Source organism: Chlorocebus sabaeus, chromosome 14, assembly GCF_047675955.1.
Source record: "Chlorocebus sabaeus isolate Y175 chromosome 14, mChlSab1.0.hap1, whole genome shotgun sequence".
In the NCBI taxonomy this organism is placed as follows: Eukaryota; Metazoa; Chordata; class Mammalia; order Primates; family Cercopithecidae; genus Chlorocebus; species Chlorocebus sabaeus.
The window spans coordinates 103,494,099-103,512,063 of NC_132917.1; the positions used below are offsets into that span (position 1 = coordinate 103,494,099).

At 39.6% G+C, this 17,965-nt stretch overlaps 1 protein-coding gene across 2 annotated transcripts in view; it reads left to right on the plus strand.

Annotated features, from left to right (window-relative positions):
• Positions 1-15: 15 nt before the first annotated feature.
• Positions 16-17,965, plus strand: part of TMEM182 (transmembrane protein 182) — an 82,510-nt gene continuing 64,560 nt past the window's right edge. For both annotated transcript variants that reach the window (XM_008008265.3, XM_038004272.2), the window contains exon 1: positions 16-113. In XM_008008265.3, the coding sequence (XP_008006456.1) occupies positions 111-113 (3 nt within the window). In that variant the 5' untranslated portion in view covers positions 16-110. The remainder of the gene's footprint in view (positions 114-17,965) is intronic.

Sequence of the window (17,965 nt, forward strand, 5' to 3'; positions counted from 1 at the left end):
TGCGCAGAGAGAGGGGGCGGGTGCTGCCTGGCAGCTCCGCGGGTGCGTGACTGGTGGTGTTCCTGGGAGTTCTGGTCCCAGGCAAGGTGGGGACTGGGCACGTTATCAACATGGTAAGCACAGACCAGTTTGTGATGATAATGGTGATGCTCTTTGTTTCCTCTGGGTACAGACCCTGCTGCCCCTATGGTTGGAGGACAGCAGGGAATTGTAATGAGCTTCACTTCCTGCTACGGAGTTATCCTAGGAGGTGACAAACTCCAGCTTGAAGAACCACAGACCGTGGCTACCAGTTGATTGTGACAGACCTGGAATACGTTAACGTGGCTCTCCAAGCTTTCGTTTGCCTATTTAAAAAGCAGTAGGAAATAATGTAGGCCAACTTCTAGAGGTGTGAGAAGTCTACATATGCTTCTTAAGGTCTTTCTCTGGTGCACTGCAATGTGAACAAACCATAGATGGTCTATGCCTGAGTTGAGGTTACAGTCTCATGGAGTAAAAATAATAAGCACGCAGTAAATAAACATAAATAAAAATACTAAACATGCAATAAAAAAGCATACAATAAGTAAAATAATATAGTGATTAATATGAAGAAGCACGGTCTTGATGTGGAAAGTAATGAAGTGGGGGAGTGAGCTACATTAGAAAAGCAGTTTGGAGGAGGTGACATGTAAGCTGAGAAGAGTGGAAAGAAGATAGGTGTGGCTGAAACTTCCTCATCAAACTGAGAGGTCAGCAGGAGTGCAGACCATTTAGGACCCAGAAGGCCATAACAGAGATTTGGGGTTTATTCTGAGTGCCACGAAAGGAATTAAGTGAGTGAACGGCACCAAAAGGTGCCTTTGAATTACTTAGCAAAGCCCACGACACATGGTAAGTAATAAATATTAACAATAGTGACCAGCCCCTCTTTTCTTTAGAACTTGTTATTCCTCTTTTACTATGGGATCGAGAAGAGTCTGACATTTTACTGAGATTTTGCTCAAAATCTCAATTTACTTGTGTAGGTTGCTAAATTCTGAGATCTGTTAAATTCAGTGTTGCAAAGTTTCTCATGGGAGGGGGCACTGAATAGGGAGGAATGGAATACTGATACTTAGAATTAAGACATATAATTGAATCCAGGTGAAACTGTCTATCTTGAACCCCCAAGTTATTCTGAGACTCCTTTGCAGGAGAACTAGTTTGCTCTCCTATAGCTGAGGAAACTAGTCTTTTTGTGCTTGAAATTTTGTGATTAACTCATCTGGGAAAGGCGCCTTGAAGGGGCTGCTCATGTTAACCCATTAAAACCACTCACTATGGCTACTAAATACATAGCTAGGGTGAAATTTTAGCAAGCTCTGGTGACAGGTACACATTATAACCTAGGAGGACATCTCATACACACCAAAATAATTGGAAGTCTCGGCCAGGCACGGTGGCTCACACCTGTAATCCCAGCACTTTGGTAGGCCAAGGTGGGCAGATCACGAGGTCAAGAGATTGAGACCATCCTGGCCAACATGGTGAAACCCCATGTCTACTAAAAATACAAAAATTAGCTGGGCGTGGTGGTGGGCGCCTGTAGTCACAGCTGCTTGGGAGGCTGAGGCAGAATTGCTTGAACCCGAGAGGCAGAGGTTGCAGTGAGCTGAGATCGCCCCACTGCACTCCAGCCTGGCAACAGAGCGAGACTCTGTCTAAAAATAATGATAATTAAAAAAAAGATTTGGAAGTCTCTGCTAATATATAACCAATGTAAACTTTAGAAACGTGGGGGAGAGATTTCTAAGGGTGTTAGACAAAAAAAAAGGGAAAAATATAACACTAAATTAGGCAGAACTCACTAGTATAGGTGCATTTGCATCAGATACCAGATGTAATATATTAGCTTTTGCAGCTGGTGGCAGCTCTAATAGTTTACTCAGTTGGCTGAAATTTAGACTCAATGATGGCCTACATTTAATGTTTTTTAGATGCCACAGTTTTCCTGGCAAAATGTGGATAAAGGACTCCAAAAGTTTTGGGATAATGACAATGTCAGAGTGGATTTATCGTGTATGACCTACAAGCCTAATACTCAAATCTATTCCACGAAGAGGCCAAGAAGGCACTTCCTGCACTAAGGCACTGAGGAATGTGTTAGTGAGAGATGCACTTGCAGTTTTGCTGAAAAATAAGATTTGCTATTGCTGTCTTTTATAGGCCAGGTGTAGCCATGGAGGATACCACCATTAAGATAAGCTCCCTTATTATATGAGGATAAGATGTCCAGATTATCAGAGGCCAGGTCACAGCACTTAAAAGACAAGGTGGACACATGTACTTTTAAGGTCAGCAGGAATGTACCAGTCACCAGAATGCCTTGACCTGCAGGGATCTTTGACTATGGCTAATTGACTATAGTATTGTAGGAATGAAATAAACAGAAAGCCTACCAGAGAATTGATTACATTACATAACAGAATAAACTCTAGATCTGGTACCACAAATTTAGTTGGTCTAAATTTCAACCAACTGAGTAAACTATTAGAGCTGCCTCCAGCTGCACAAGCTGACATATTACATCTGGTGTCTGTTGCAAACGCACCTAATTTGACTTGCCACAAAAGAATCATAGCCTCTTACACAATTACTAGAATAATTCAATTCAAAAACAGTCCCTTGATTCAAGGGGAGTCCAGGTAACTTCGAGGAAGGATATTGTGGCATTCACATGAGTACATTCCATAAATCTTCCTTTTAGCTTTCCCCTAAGGGACCTTCAGCCATTTAGCAGAGTGACTGTGCATTGGGAAGAAAAGGAATAACCAGTTCTTTGGGGGCATTACTAAACTCTGGCTCTGAATTTACACTAATTCTTGGGGACTCAAAATGTCACTTTGCCACACCAGTCAAAGTAGAGCTGTTTTGGGAGTCCCTGAGACCATTCCTTTCAGATTCAATGAATCGTGAGGAGATAGAACTCAGCGTATAGTCATACTTGTGGCTAAGATTTATTATGGTTAAAAGATACAAAGAAAAATCCGCGAAGTGATTTGCATGGTGTGAAATCTGAAGGAAAATAGGCACAAGACACCAAGAGTCTTCTCCCAAATGGACTCACATGAGACACTAATTCCTCCAGCAATAAGTTGTGAAATATTGTCTACCAGAGAAGCTTAGAGACTTAGTGCCTGGGGTTTTAATTGTGGCATGGTTATATAGGTCCTTCTCTACTTAGCACCTATCAAAACTCCAGACTCCCTGGAGGAAAGCACGTGTTTAGTTTAAACCATATTGTTTGTACAAACAGTTTAGACACAGTGTACCACTCTTACAAGTTAGGATAGTGAGAACCCTACCAAAATCTGAGTTCCCAGATGCCAGCCAAGCGATAATACTTTAAGCAAAACTTGCAAAGAATAAGAGGCCTACTATGTTAACTCTTTCTTGCACAGAAGCTTAGAGTAGTCAGGTGATAGATGAAATCTTAAGTCTGATTCATAGTGGGCCTAGTTGATCAATGTGTTTCCTGAATTCCTGAATGTATAATTGAAATAGAATATTTGACAACTGACAGTATTCATCAATTAGCTCTCTGACCTATGGGTGATCTCCTTTATGGTAGAAAAGACTGAGTGGAAATACCTAGAACTTTCTTACCAAGATAGTAAAACAGAAGAAATAGTTAATTCCCGGGAGGATTGAAGAGATTAAGTCACTGTAAAAGACTTAAAGGAAGTAAAGATGGTCACTTCTGTCACATCGCCATTTAACCCTAATCTGCTTGGCCTGTGAGGAGGGTGGATCATGGAGAGTAACTGTGCACCATCATAAACATGATCAGGTGTGACACCAACTGTGGCTGGTATCCCAGATGTACCTTTGCTGGAAGAAACCAGCATCGTCCCTGGTACATGATAAACAGCTACCATCCTGGCTAATGATTTTTGCTTGTTTGTTTTTGGTCCATACTAATTTGTAAGGACAGATTAAATAAAAGCAATTTGCTTTTAGTGTACAGTATCAACAGTACACGCTCACAGTATTGCCTCAGGGATATGTCAGTTCTTCTGCCTTTTGCTGTAATAAAATAGTTCACAGAAACTTTCATTATCTTGGCATTCTATATAACATCCTATATATCCAGTACATTTACAACTTGATACTGATTGAATCAGATATGCAGGATATAGTACTTTAAGAAACTGAGTAAGTTATATGCAAACTAGAGGATGGGAGATAAACCCCACAAAAATTCTGGGCTCTCTACGTTGAAGCTTCTGATGGTTTAAAGGTCTGAAGCACATACAAATATTTTCTGCAAGGAGAAAGACAGATTACTGCATCTCTTACCACCTACCATGAAAGAAGAGGCACCATGTTTGGCAGGCCCTTTTGGGTGTTGGGGGCAACGTATATCACATAGGAGTGTGCTACTTCAAGCAAACTAGATTTATCACCTATAAGTCTGCCCTTTTCAAATGGTGAACAAAGAGAAGGCTCTGCAACAAGTTCAGGTGACAGTACAAGATTCTCTGTTGATAGGGCTTTGTAATTCTACATATTCAGTGATTCTCGTGATATCTGTGGCAAGTAGGGATGCTGCCTGGTGCTTTTGACAAGCTCCAGTAGTATAATTACAGCACAGATCTCTAAGACATTGGAACAAATATATTCTCGCTTTTGTGGAAGTATATTCTTCTTTTGAAGCTTCTAGAATGTTCCTGGGCCCTGGGGGAGACTGCACAACTAACTGTAAGGCATGGGGTGGCCATGCAGCCTGAGTTTTCCATCACGAACTGTGTGTTCTCTAACCCACTGTGTTAGTTTCCTATAGCTGCTGTAACAAATTACCACAAACTTCTTGGTTGAAAACAATAGCAATTTATTCTCTCACAGTATTGGCAGCCAGGAGCCTGAAATCAGTATTACTCGAAGAAAATTAAGGTGTCAGTAGGGCCATGCTGTTCTGGGGGCTCTAGGAGAGAATCTACTTCTTGTCTTGTCTGTCTTCTTGTGACTGTCGGCATTCCTTGGCTTAAAACCCCATCAATTTAATCTTTAGGGCTAACATTTTAAAATCTCTCTCTGCTTTACCTTCCCATTGCCTTCTCTTTGTATATGTGCCAAATCTCCCTCTGTCTCTCTCTTTTAGGGATACATGTAATTGCATTTAGGGCCCATCTGGATTATCCAAAATAATCTCCCCATTTCTTGATCCTTAATCACATCTGAAAATAATCTTTAGTGTTTGCCATACAATCAAACACTCATAGGTTCTAGGGATTAGAACATAAACATTTTTTGAGAGGCCAGTTTTCAGCCTTTCACACCCACCTATACGTAAGGTTGTATGTGTGCATCATCAAATGGAAGTTCAAATTGGGGCCATTTCAGAATGTATAAGTAAGTTGCAGAACCCTGTGGCTTGACTCAGAGTCCTTCAACAATAACACCTGTTGCATTGTCTCCTCTTCATTCATATCCCTGGCCTCCTGGGAAGTTCCTTATGACGAGCTGACTGAGAAAGAAAAAAAGTGAGCTGATTTACGAATAGGTCAGCATGATATCCTGGTGCCACCTGAGAGCGGACAGCTATAGTACTATAGCACTCCACTGGGTGGCTCTAAAGGATGGTGGTAAAGGAAAATATTCCCATTGGTTGAAACTTCCAGTGGCACTGTGTTGTCCACTTTGCCTGTAGTGAGAGATAGCCGAAAATAAAGTACACTATTCACGGGCGGTTTCTTATAGATTGGGTGGAACAGAATAGTGGCAAGGAAGTTTGGATAAGATGTGGATGGATGTCTCAAAAGGAACACAGAATGGAGAAGATATTTTTGTCTTATGTAAACGCCCACCAACAGGTTTCCACTGCAGAGGAGACGTAATGATCAGGTGAACAAAACGATGTGCTCTTTGGTTACCATCCTCACAGTGCTTCTTCAATAGGCCCATGAATAAAGTAGCTGTGGTAGCAGAAATAGAGGCTGTCCGTGGGCTTAATGACATGGCCTTACCCTTACCAATTCCATTTCTGGATATTTAATCTGCCAACCACAAAGACCGACACTGACTCCCTGCTATGCTACTATTTCCTGGAGGAGATGAATTAGCAACCTGATGGAAAGTTGATTATATTAGACCTCTTCTGTTGTAGAAGGTGCAGAGAGCCACTCTCAGTGGAATAAACAGATATTCCAGGTTTGGATTTGCCTACTCCGTTCATAATGCTTGTAGCATCACCACCATCTATGGACTCACTATGGGAATTTACACAGCATTGTGTCTGGTCAATGCACTCATTTTACTGCAGAGAAGGTCAGTGGGCTCATACTTATTGGATTATTACATTCCTCATTACCTAGAAGAGACTGGCCTAATTGAATGGAGAAATGGCTTACATAAGTGTTAGTACAGTGCCAGTTGGATATAACACCCTAAAAAGATGGAGCTTTGATGTAAAGTATATAGTAAAAGTTTCAAATCAGAGACCCATTTGTAGTGCTGCCACCCCCAAAGCTAGAATATATAGGTTTGGGAATTAAGGGGTAGAAGTGGTTGTGGCTGCTTTCACTGTTACGCCTAATAGTTTACTGACAGAATAATTGCTTCCCAACTTGACAATGTTCAGTTCTACCAGTTCTGAGATCTTAGACCACAGGGTGGCTGGCAATTTTTCTACCAGGAGGTGTAGCAAAGGTTCTATCAAGTAAGAAGATGAGACAACCACCTGGAGATTTTGGCTTCTTCGTGCCACTAAACCATCAGGAAGAAAGGGGGGTTCATCTTCTGGATGGAGTAATTGATTCTGATTACCAAGGATAAATTAAGTTTAATGCAACATAACAAGAGCAAGAAAGACTATAACTGGAAATCTGCAAAAACATACAAACAAAAAGGGCAGAATGATTAAAGAATAATATACTTCATAAACAAAGGTTTTTTTTTAAAATCATTGTATGCCATAAAAAATGCTGACCAGCTAATATTTTGACTGAGAACAAGTGGCATATGAAATACACAGCAAAAGAAAAAAGCTATAGGTGTCAAATAAGATGTCATGCCCAATTACAGAAGTGAAGACTGTAAAAGCTTTGCATATTTCCTCTTTGCTTATTATACATACATGCTTATTTGTATATGCTAACAGTTTTCTTCTTCTGTCTCTTTTCAAGTATAATTTTATATACAAGTGTGGGAGCTTAACTTTACAATTGGGTCTTTAGTTAATAGAATATTCAGTGAGACTGTAACTAAATTCGAGGAGTCATTGATATAGCCAGCGATGTTGAGATGTCTTGTATTTGTTGTTGTTTTATTTAGGTTTTATTTGTTGTTCTTGTTTGGTGGAAACAGAGTTGTTTTATTTGTTGTTGTTGGGTGGAAACAGAGTTGTTAAGTTGTTTTAAGGAAGTTGAAAAGTGAGTAGAAGGATGTATTTGGAAGCTGAGTAGCTGAAGTGTGTACTATGCCAGTTATCAATGTATTGCTCTCAGCTCCACATATAGCCAACATTGTACTCCTTTGTGATACTGGAGCCGGATTCTGTAAACATTTCTCTTTTACTAGATCACATGATGTTAAGCTTTGTCAGCAGATGGTGCTGAGGGACACTGCATGAGGAAGGGGCTCCTCTTCCAGCTTTGTTTGTCTTTCTCTCTTTTTGCTCTTGTGAACAGTGGCAGCCAGTAGAGTGCAGGATACTTAGTGGCCCCTAGTCCTCAGCACTTTTTGGTGGTGCCCATCCAGGCAGCCAAGTTCCATTGGCAACCCAGCTGGTTTCCAAGTGAACCTCCCAAGTGCGCCAGCAAGTGACTTCCAAAGCCATTTCCTTGGGCATCTCTGCTAGTGGCTTCCCAGTGAGTTTCATCAGTGCCCCAGCTGAGTGCAATAGGGGGCAAGAGAAAGATATGAAAGACATTTATGTTTGAAAGAAAGAAGTAAAATGGCCTTATTCACAGACCACCTGGTCATCTATGTAGGAAATTCTAAGGAATCCAGCAAAAACATCTGTAAAATCTAATAAAGTGAGTTGGGTAAGGTTGTAAAGTATGAGATCAAGATATAAGATTATTTATATATGCTATTAGACATTGAAGTTTAAAAACAAAACCATTTTGAATACACTAAATATGAATATTAATAGAAATAAATATGACCAAAAAATTTCCAGAGACAGTCCTTCTTTTGAACTCCTGCACTTCATGGTGTATGCCTCAAGGTGGTAAAGTTCTGACGATTATTTTCATCATTTATCAGAGATAATTTTCCAGCTGTTAACTTGGAAAGATGAGGTAGTATCTCCTTTCTGGTCAAGGAAAATGGTTACTTACTGCTTACAAAAGGGATGAATACCCCAAGCTCAGTGTTCCTCAATTGTGATGTATGGCATTCATGTGGGTCCACTGCTGACATGGTTTGGATCTGCGTCCCCAGCAAATCTCATGTCGAATTATAGTCCCCAGTTTTGGAGGTGGGGCCTGGTAGGAGGTTATTGGATCATGGGAGTGGTTTCTCGTGAATGGTTTAGCCCCGTCCTCTTGGTGCTGTTCTCGTGATAGTGAGTTAGTAAGGGAGTTCTTGTGAGATCTGGTTGTTTAAAAGTGTGCAGCACCTCACCTTCACTCTCTTGCTCCTGCTTCTTTCATGTGAGATGCCTAGCTCCTCCTTTGCCTTCCACCATGATTGTAAGTTTTCTGAGGCCTCTCAAGAAGCCAAGCAGATGCCAGCATTGTGCTTCCTCTACAGTCTGTGGAACTGTGAGCCAATTAAACCTCTTTTCTTTATGAATTATCCAGTCTCAGGTATTTCCTTATAGCAATGCAAGAATGGACTAATACAACCTCCATGGGATGTAGAGGCATGGAAAACTCATGCATATATGCTGATGTTTATGCTGCTTGCTGTGTCATGAGTAATAAAATCCTTTGTCTCTGATCCAGTAGTCTTATGTCTTCTGCTGGCATTCATGAAATTGTAATAAGCTAACTTAGTTCTTATATGGGGTGAATGGGGTGAGATAAAATCAAAGACCTAATAGAGACCTATACACTGAAAAACATTGTTCAGAAATAAGAAAGAAATTCAAAATAAATGAAGAAATATAACATGATTGTGAACCAGGAGACTAGATATTATTAAGATAACCATTCTCATTTATGGTATACTGCATGTAACTATGTGTCATTTTATTTGCTAAAGAGTAAAATACTGTGGCAAGAATTGGTGGGAATATGAACTGATACGTTTTGGCTTTGTGTCCCCATGTAAATCTCATCTTCAACTGCAGCTCCCATAATCCCCATGTGTGGTGGGAGGGACCCAGTGGGATGTAATTGAATCATGGAGGTGGTTACCTCCATGCTGTTCTCGTGATAGTGAGTGAGTTCTCAAGAGAACTGATGGTTTTATAAGGGGCTTTTCCCCCTTTTGCTCAGTACTTCTCCTTACTGCTGTACCCCGTGAAGAAGGACATGTTTGCTTCCCCTTCCACCGTGATTTAAGTTTCCTGAGACCTCCTCAGAAATGCTGAACCGTGAGTCAATTAAACCTCTTTTCTTTAAAAATTACCCAGTCTTGGATATGTCTTTATTAGCAGTATGAGAAAGGACTCCACATTTCACCAATACTTTTCACTTTCTGTAATTGAATTATAGCACATTCTAGTGGATGTGAGGTAGTATCTCATTATGGTTTTGATTTACATTTCTCTGACGGCTAATGATATTAAGCATTTCTCGTGTGTTTATTGGTCATTTGTATATCTTGTTGGTAGAAATACCAGTGTAGATAATTTTCCTGTTTTGTAATTGTTATTTTTTAAATTATTGAGTTGTAAGAGTTATTTATATGGTCTAAATACAAGTCCCTTATCAGATATATAATTTTAAAATATTTTCTTCATTTTTGTGAGTTATCTTTTATTGATATCAATGTCGTTTGATGCACATATGTTTTTAATTTTGATAATGTCCAGTTTATCTATATTTTGTTGCTTATGCTTTTGCTGTGATATCTAAGGAAACACTGCCTAACCAATGACAATGAAGATTTGTTCCTATTTTTTCCTAAGAGTGTTATACTTTTAGCACTTAAATTTAAGACTCTGATCCTTTCTGAGTTTAATTTTTTTTTTTTTTTTTTTTGAGACCGAGTCTTGCTCTGTCACCCAGGCTGGAGTGCAGTGGCGCGATCTTGGCTCACTGCAGCCTCTGCCTCCCGGGTTCAGGCCATTTCTTGCCTCAGCCTCCCGAGTAGCTGGGATTATAGGCACCCGCTGCCATACACGGCTAATTTTTGTATTTTTAGTAGAGATGGGGTTTCACCATGTTGGCCAGGCTGGTCTCGAACTCCTGACTTCATGATCTGTACGCCTCAGCCTTCCAAAGTGCTGGGATTACAGGTGTGAGCCACCATGCCTAGTGTTAATTTTTGTATATTTTTTGATGGAAGGAAGAAGGGGTTGGGCCTTAGGTCAAATATCACAAACTCTTGCTGTTCTTACTGAATTTTAAAAGATTTTCTTTAATAAATGTTTTATAATTTGCTTTATGCCTTTAGGACAAATTACTTAGACTTTAAATGGTTGGATATCTTAAATGGTTTTCATCAGTTATACTTTTTCCACTGGGGAGTGGGTCATGGACCGCCTCACGCTGTCACCTTGGAAGTGGAACTCAGATTCTTTTTATTTTTTCCTTTTTTGGTATATTCTGTAGTATTTTGTTGAAAGCTTAACATGCTGCATAGGACAATACATAGTGAGATGTATATATATTTTTGGTTGGAGATGAGTCCTTCCTTTCTGCTGGTTCTTCAGTGTAAGGATGTGTGTTTATTGAGTCTCCTTGGACATTGTCTTTGCCAGGGAAAGTGTCATAATCTGTATAGTCTCAGTCATGACAGGTGAAGATAATACAGACCCCACTAATTCTATGCCTTTGAGTATTGTTTTAAATATAGGGAAGATCACTATCTAAATATTAATGAGCAAGGAACATGCATATTAAACTCATGTCTAGTCCAGGATGATACTGACATCCAAATTGCTGAATATGGTGGCAGAGGTCATGACAACAAGAGCTTCTGCACAGTAATTAGTCAGGCAGTTATACAGTAGGTAGAAAAGTGGTCTTCCCATGTTTAGTTGAGAATGCCATGTAACCATGAAATGTAGAGCCTATGGGAAAACTAAAAAAAAAAACAAAACAGGATCCTTGAAAGAAAAAGATGAGAGAGAACTAGATAGGCTGCTAAGTGAGTCCAGAGGGTCTTGTATAGACAGATTTGGCTGTGACAGAGTCCTGGTGGTTTTAAACATCTTAAATATCTGACACTGCCATTATTAGGAATTTCAGTAACTATTCTTTGTTCGAATAATATGAATCTTCAAGAGCTTTTGAGATGGAAAATGCATTTGTCAGAATAGGCTAGCTCTTCTGATGTCTTTACAAATCAAACCCTAAAATCTCAGTGATTTAAGACAGAAAGTTTTTGTTTGTTTGTTTGTTTTCTTTCTCATATAACGCTACGAAGGTCAGGCAACTGCCCCAGGTAGCTTTTGTCCCTGTGGCGACTTAGAGACCCATACCTCTTCCATTTCGTAGCTCTCCTATCTTCGAGGTTGCCTTCAGAGGCAAAGTGAGAGATGAATAAGCCCCATTCATTCTTAAAATCCTTGGTTTGGAAGTAACTTTCCGTGTATGCACAACCAACCAAAATCCAGAAGTGCAGCTCCAATCTAATGACAAGGAAAATGGGAAATCCATGGACACTGATAGTCTGCCACAGACAGTTCATCCGCCCCTCAATAAAATGCCCTTGATCAGCTGGTTCTCTTGACTCTGGGTCTATCTAGTCCTGTAAGTGGCCCTTTCACTGCTGCTGTCATTGGTCCCACTGCTCCTAACCTGTTGCTCTGTGCTATGTATAATTCTAAGTCAATTTGATAAAGCATATGTTTTGATCTAAAGAGAATTTAGACATACTCAGGTTAGAATGAGAAAGGGCACAAAATAACTTCTTTAAATAGATTGTCTGCAATGTGGTGGGTCTTATGGTAGGCACTTTACCAAAGTTATCTTTTGTTAATTGCTTGAATTCTATTTGTTAGTCTAGGCTGGATTTAACTATGACTAAAACAAAGAAAGCAGAGTCCTTAATTGCATGTCACCTCAGTTTTTCTGATGTAAGATATTAGCAATGTCAAGAAAGAAGCATTACTATTTTAAGTGCTGTGACCCCCTAAGTTAAAAGGGTATTTTCTTTTTGTCTTTTTCCGTTTTTTCTTTTCTTTTTTATTCTGAGTTCTCAAATTAAGCTGATAACATAAAAATGACATTATCTGAGAAAAATTTACATTAATTCTAACCCAGGCTTCTTTTTGCTCTTTCATTAAGATTCATCTTAAATTATTTCTCCAGTTATCAAAGCTTTGATTCTCCACCACTGTTAGAGCTCTGGAAAGGAAGAATGTAATTTCAAGCAGTCTGCATGTTCAAGGATAGCTCTAAAATAAATAATGTATGACACAGATCCAAGATTACTGGAGGAGTTTATCACAATAAATGGACCAGATTCTTGGATTTATGCACTTTAAAGAGATAAATGTAGTACCCTAAAATTGGACATATTTCCAAGAATTAAAACTTTATATTCTTACTTACTTCACTTTGGTTTACAATGTAAAATCTTGAACCTATTTTCTAAAAAGTAGAAGAAGAACACTTTAGCTTTAAAAATATAATATTATTTCTAATAATATTAAGAGCATATAAAACAGTAAAATATTACATAGTAATAAGTAATGAAGTATTGACACATTCTACAACATGAATGAACTAGAAAGCATTATGCTAATTGAAAGAAGCTCATCATAAAAGACCACATACTGAATGTCCTCTATATGTTCCATTTAGATGAAATACATGGAATAGGCAAATACATAGAAACAGAAGGTAGATTAGTGGTTGCCCAGGGCTGAGGGTGAATTGGGAATGAGGAGTGACTGCAAATAGGCAATTTCTTACTGGGAAAGATGAAAATGTTCTGAAATTATAGTGATGGCCACAAAACTCTTTAAATATACTAAAAATCATTGACTTCTATACTTTGATCAGGATAATTTTATGGTATATTAGTTATATCTTAATAAAGGTGCCTTAGAGAAAACTTTGAACCAATCATTTGTTGTGAAACAATTTGGAAACGTAAAAGTACATAATTATGTAGAAAAGAGCATTTATAATATATATACCTGTACATATTTCACATAGAATTAATTTCATCCTGTTCAAGAAAAGATCATTTTCCCTTTGCATGACAATATAAGGTTTCAAACACAAACTACCTCTGTAAAATTTCAAAATTAACTCTAATTTTTATGTAAAAAATACAAATATTTGCTTCCATCCTATACAAAAAAATTAGATGTATGTTTATATGAATAATACAAGGAATGAGAAACATACTTCAAAGTGTTTCCAGTGATTACATTAGGTGGTGAGATTACCCTTTGTTTTCTTTCTTTGCATATTTTTCAGTTTTCTATCTGGAAATCATGTTAACTAATTTATAATAAATAAATAAATGGTTTTTTTAAAAAAAGTGAAGCACGAAAAGATAGCTGCCTAATACCTCAATAACGAAAAAAAATCATTTTTTTGCTTAATTAGTATGCTGCTTGCACAGATTCACTTTTGCTTCCGCAACGTTTCATTTTCTGGTTTGAACTCTGATGCAGTTGCTTTCTGCGTATTGGTCTGCTAGTGAAAGCAGATTAAGCATTTCTGCTATCAAATTTTAAAAATTCAGTGTTTAAAAAACGTGGCATAATAGAAGCTTTGCTAGACCTTTCCAGAACTGTATCATTGTATAATGTACGAGATTTGGAAACGGAAATAGACCAACTTGTATGTGCCTCCCATGGCTGTAAGTGGGACGATTATTCCTATACCTGCTTTTTGCCAATGTTGCTTCTGTCGTAAGGAAATTCTGCCATCTGAGTCTTCCTTGAAGCAAACATACACCTTCCCAGAATCATCTTTTATTCCCTCCTTTTGTCCATCTCCCTGATTTGCCGTAATAGGGCATTCTCCCAAATGTCAGACAGTCAAAACCTTATGACGGTCTTTCCGGGTATTCAGTGGGTGAATGAATAAGGACTTGAACACATTGGGAGTCTGCTACTGGGAGGAGTGTCACTTCAGCTCATTCTCTCTCAGACTCTGCAGATACCAGTTTTGTGATGATTCCTTAGAACAGTGGTTTCCAAGGGGACATTCGGTAACCTCTGCATATATTTTTTATTGTCCCAACCTGGGTGAGGTGTGATTGGCCTTTTACCCACCCAGTGTGTTCACAGGGCTGTATGAGTCCGCTAGGGCTGCCACAACAAAATACCACAGACTAGGTGGCTTAAAAACAGACATTTTCTCATAGTTCTGAAAACTGGAAGTCCAGATCAAGGTGCAAGGAGGGTTGGTTTCTGGTCAGGCCTCCCCTCCTGGCTTGCATATAGCTGCCTTCTTGCTGTGGCCTCATTTAGCTGCTTCTCTGTGCATGCTCAGAGATTTCTCTGGTATTGAAGCCACGTTGTTGTCTGGGGTAATACCTGAGGTTCATTGCCTCATGCCAAGAAAATTGAGGACATGGGCACACACAAGGAGTGAGTTTAGGAGCAGAGGTTTAACAGGCGCAAGAAAGAGAAAGGAGAATAGCTCTTGTGAGAGAGAGGGTCACAAGAGTAGGTCTTCCGGCCCACTGCGGAGTGCACCGGATTTTATAGACAGGCTTGAGGAGGCAGTGTCTGATTTACACAGGGCACACAGATTGATTGGACCAGGTATGATGTTTACATAGTGCATGGGGAAGCTGGCCACCCTACCCTAATCTTATTATGCAAATGAACTTTCCACTTGACCTGGGCTGTGTCATCTGCTGCCTACTGCAAATGTGGTTGGAAAGGAGAAGGAAAGACGGAGCCGCCATTTTGAACATGCATAGTCCCAGGTGGCCCTTTCCTATTGCCTGGCCTTCACAGCTGCCTGGCCTTCACCCGTACAAACTTGTAGCCTGCCTTTCTATGTCTGCAGCTCAATTTTACAGGCTACTCTTTGTTAGCAAAGAAAATGATTTTGGGGCTGCTTTTCATTAAAAGGAAAACCTTACCAAGGACCTTCCTGCCCTCACTATCTGCCTACATAACTTCTTCTTAACTCCTGTGTCATTATGTTCTTTTTCTTTCTTTCTTTTTACAGACAGGGTCTCGCTCTGTTGCCCAGGCTGGCACTCACTGTCACCTTGAACCCCTGAGGGCTCAAGCGATCCTCCTGCCTTAGCATTCCACGTATCTAGGACTAGAGGTGCATGCCACCATGCCTGGCTAAGTTTTAAATTTTTTGTAGAGATGGGAGTTTCATTATGTTGCCCAAGCTGGTCTTGAACTCCTGGCCTCAAGAGATCCTTCTACCCTGGCTTCCCAAAGTGCTGGGATGACAGATGTGAACCACTGTGCCCAGCCTCTTCTTATGAGGATACTAGTCTTGCCATATCAGGGCCCACCCTTTTGACCTCATTTAACCATAATTGCCCACTTATAGGTTCTATCTCCAAATATAGTCCCACGGGGATTAGGGCCACATACGAATTTTAGAGGGACAGGATTTAGTCCATAGACAGTGCTTAGGCCAAAAAAACCCTGCCATAAAGAGATTCAGAGTTGTCTCAGTTTCCTCATCAATAAAATGAGGGCAATCCTGATGCTTATTGCAGTGGATGATTGTGGAGAGCAAAAGAGCTGACAAACATCAGGCACTTAGAACAGGGCTGGAGACAGTGTGAGAGCTTGCTAAGCGTTGGGCATTGTTACTTTGTTATTTTGACATTTTTGTTATTTAGCTGTTGTGTCCCTTGGGTATCCTGATATACTCTAATTTTTAAGTGCTTACCCCATACCGTGTGTATATAATAATTAAGCAGAATTTAAGGGACCTGGCTGAGCAGAACATGAGGAGAGGGCTGTGGAGCGGTCTGTGTAGAACCTGTGGTAGCACCTTCAGCAGGCCTGGGACAATGACCTCTGCCTGGACCACTTCTGACTATTTTACGGTGATGCAACACCAATGGCTGTTTCCTCTTGGAGACATGGTGGCACTCTGGTGACACCAGCGTGTCTCCTTGCATTTCACTCTCTTTCTCACGGATTAGGTGGTCTTTCCTTTGGACCATATGACCTGAACTTGCTGAGTCATTAGAGCCTCTTAAAAGCACCTCCTCTGGAAAGTCAGTTGGAAAGGAGTTTACAAGTCCATTCCATGTTTCCTGATAAAGAAGGAACTAGTGACATATCCCAGAGACAAGGATAAACCAGAATTTCTTTCTCTAAATTAAGACTCAAGTCATTCCCCATAAGAAATGGGCAGAGCACTTTATTACTGAAGGACAGAAGAGGAGAACCTTTTCATTCACACAGCTTCTAGCTTATGAAGTATAAAATGCAACCTTAGAAAGAGTTATTTTAACTCTAAACAAATGAATGAGGAAATTAAATTGAAATTACAATAGTTGAAAATGTAATTTGTTTGTAAAATAAATCTAAACCCTGTAAGTCACATCATTTTGATTTCTGAAATCCCCCAAATTCTATGTTAAATGATTTCACTGTTTTGTCCTCAGTTTTGTTGATGAAATATTTCACTGTGTACTTACTGCATTTGAAGGCAGGATTTTAACAAATGCGTTTTAAGCTTCCCCCCCACCCTTTCAAGAGTTACTGTACTTAAATGCAGCAATAGAATTCTTTATGAGATAGAGCCTGGAGCTAGGTAGCAAACCCTTTTGCAGAGGGAAGGGTATTTTTGTCATATAACTCCCTTGGTGTGAATTACTTGTATAGGTAACTCTCAATTTAAATGAGTATAAACTACCAAACTAATGAAGTGAATGAGCTTATGGATCTTGCTGTAGTCATGTTCAGTGTAAACTATTCATTGGGGTCTAGATGCTTAGATGAAACCATCTTAGTTAAGGCTATTCAGCATCAAATAATATGAAACTAAATCATTGTTCTATATATATTTTTATTTTTTAAAAAAACTTGAGATGGGTTCTTGCTGTGTTGCCCAGGCTGGTCTAGAACTCCTGGGCTCAAAAGATCCTCCTTCTACAGCCTCCCAAAGTGCTTGGATTGCAGACATAAGCCACCATGCTCAGCCAGTTCTGCATTTTTGATAGATAAAAATTCCCAACAACTGACCGTTATGTACCGTGGAATGCAACTTGTGCCTATGGCCAGCAGGTGGCAGTGTTCAAACCAATTTAATTAAGCTCAGTAAGATGAATAGCTACATTTTTACTGAGCACCTACCTACCTTACAGCATTGTGCTGGGTGTAAGAGATGCAACACTAAACAAAAACTGAACCACTTATTGCCCCATATAGTTTATTTTTTGTTCTTGTACTATGTGTAAGACTAGAAAACCTGGGAATAATCCCTCAAAATGCTTACAAAATGACCGTGTTTTATATCGATGGGTAAGGGAGGTAGTGGAGAGGATGTCACACAAGAATCACGAACTATAATACAAAACTAAGAGTAAAGGGTCATTAGAATCACAGAAAAAAAATCACACTTTTACTGCTCATAAGCAGTAAAAATCTGTTTCAATAATGATCATAGGGAAGCAATTGTTCTTCAAGTCGTCTCTCACTTTACTGTCCTGTGTCTAGGATGATGGGCCACAATCCCTTATGTGTAATCCTTTGGGCCAGACGTGTTTAGAACTCAGGATTTTGGTGATTTTAGAAAAGTAGCACGATACATATACTGTGCATTACCTAACACCCACTCGTGGAACCTGGGGAACCTTGAAATAAATCAAACACATTCATATTTATGCCATAAAATATATGAGAGTCCACTCTATATGGCCTCATGTTGGTCAGATCTGCTTTGCCAAAAGCTTTGGGTTTTCAGGGACTTTTGGATCTTAG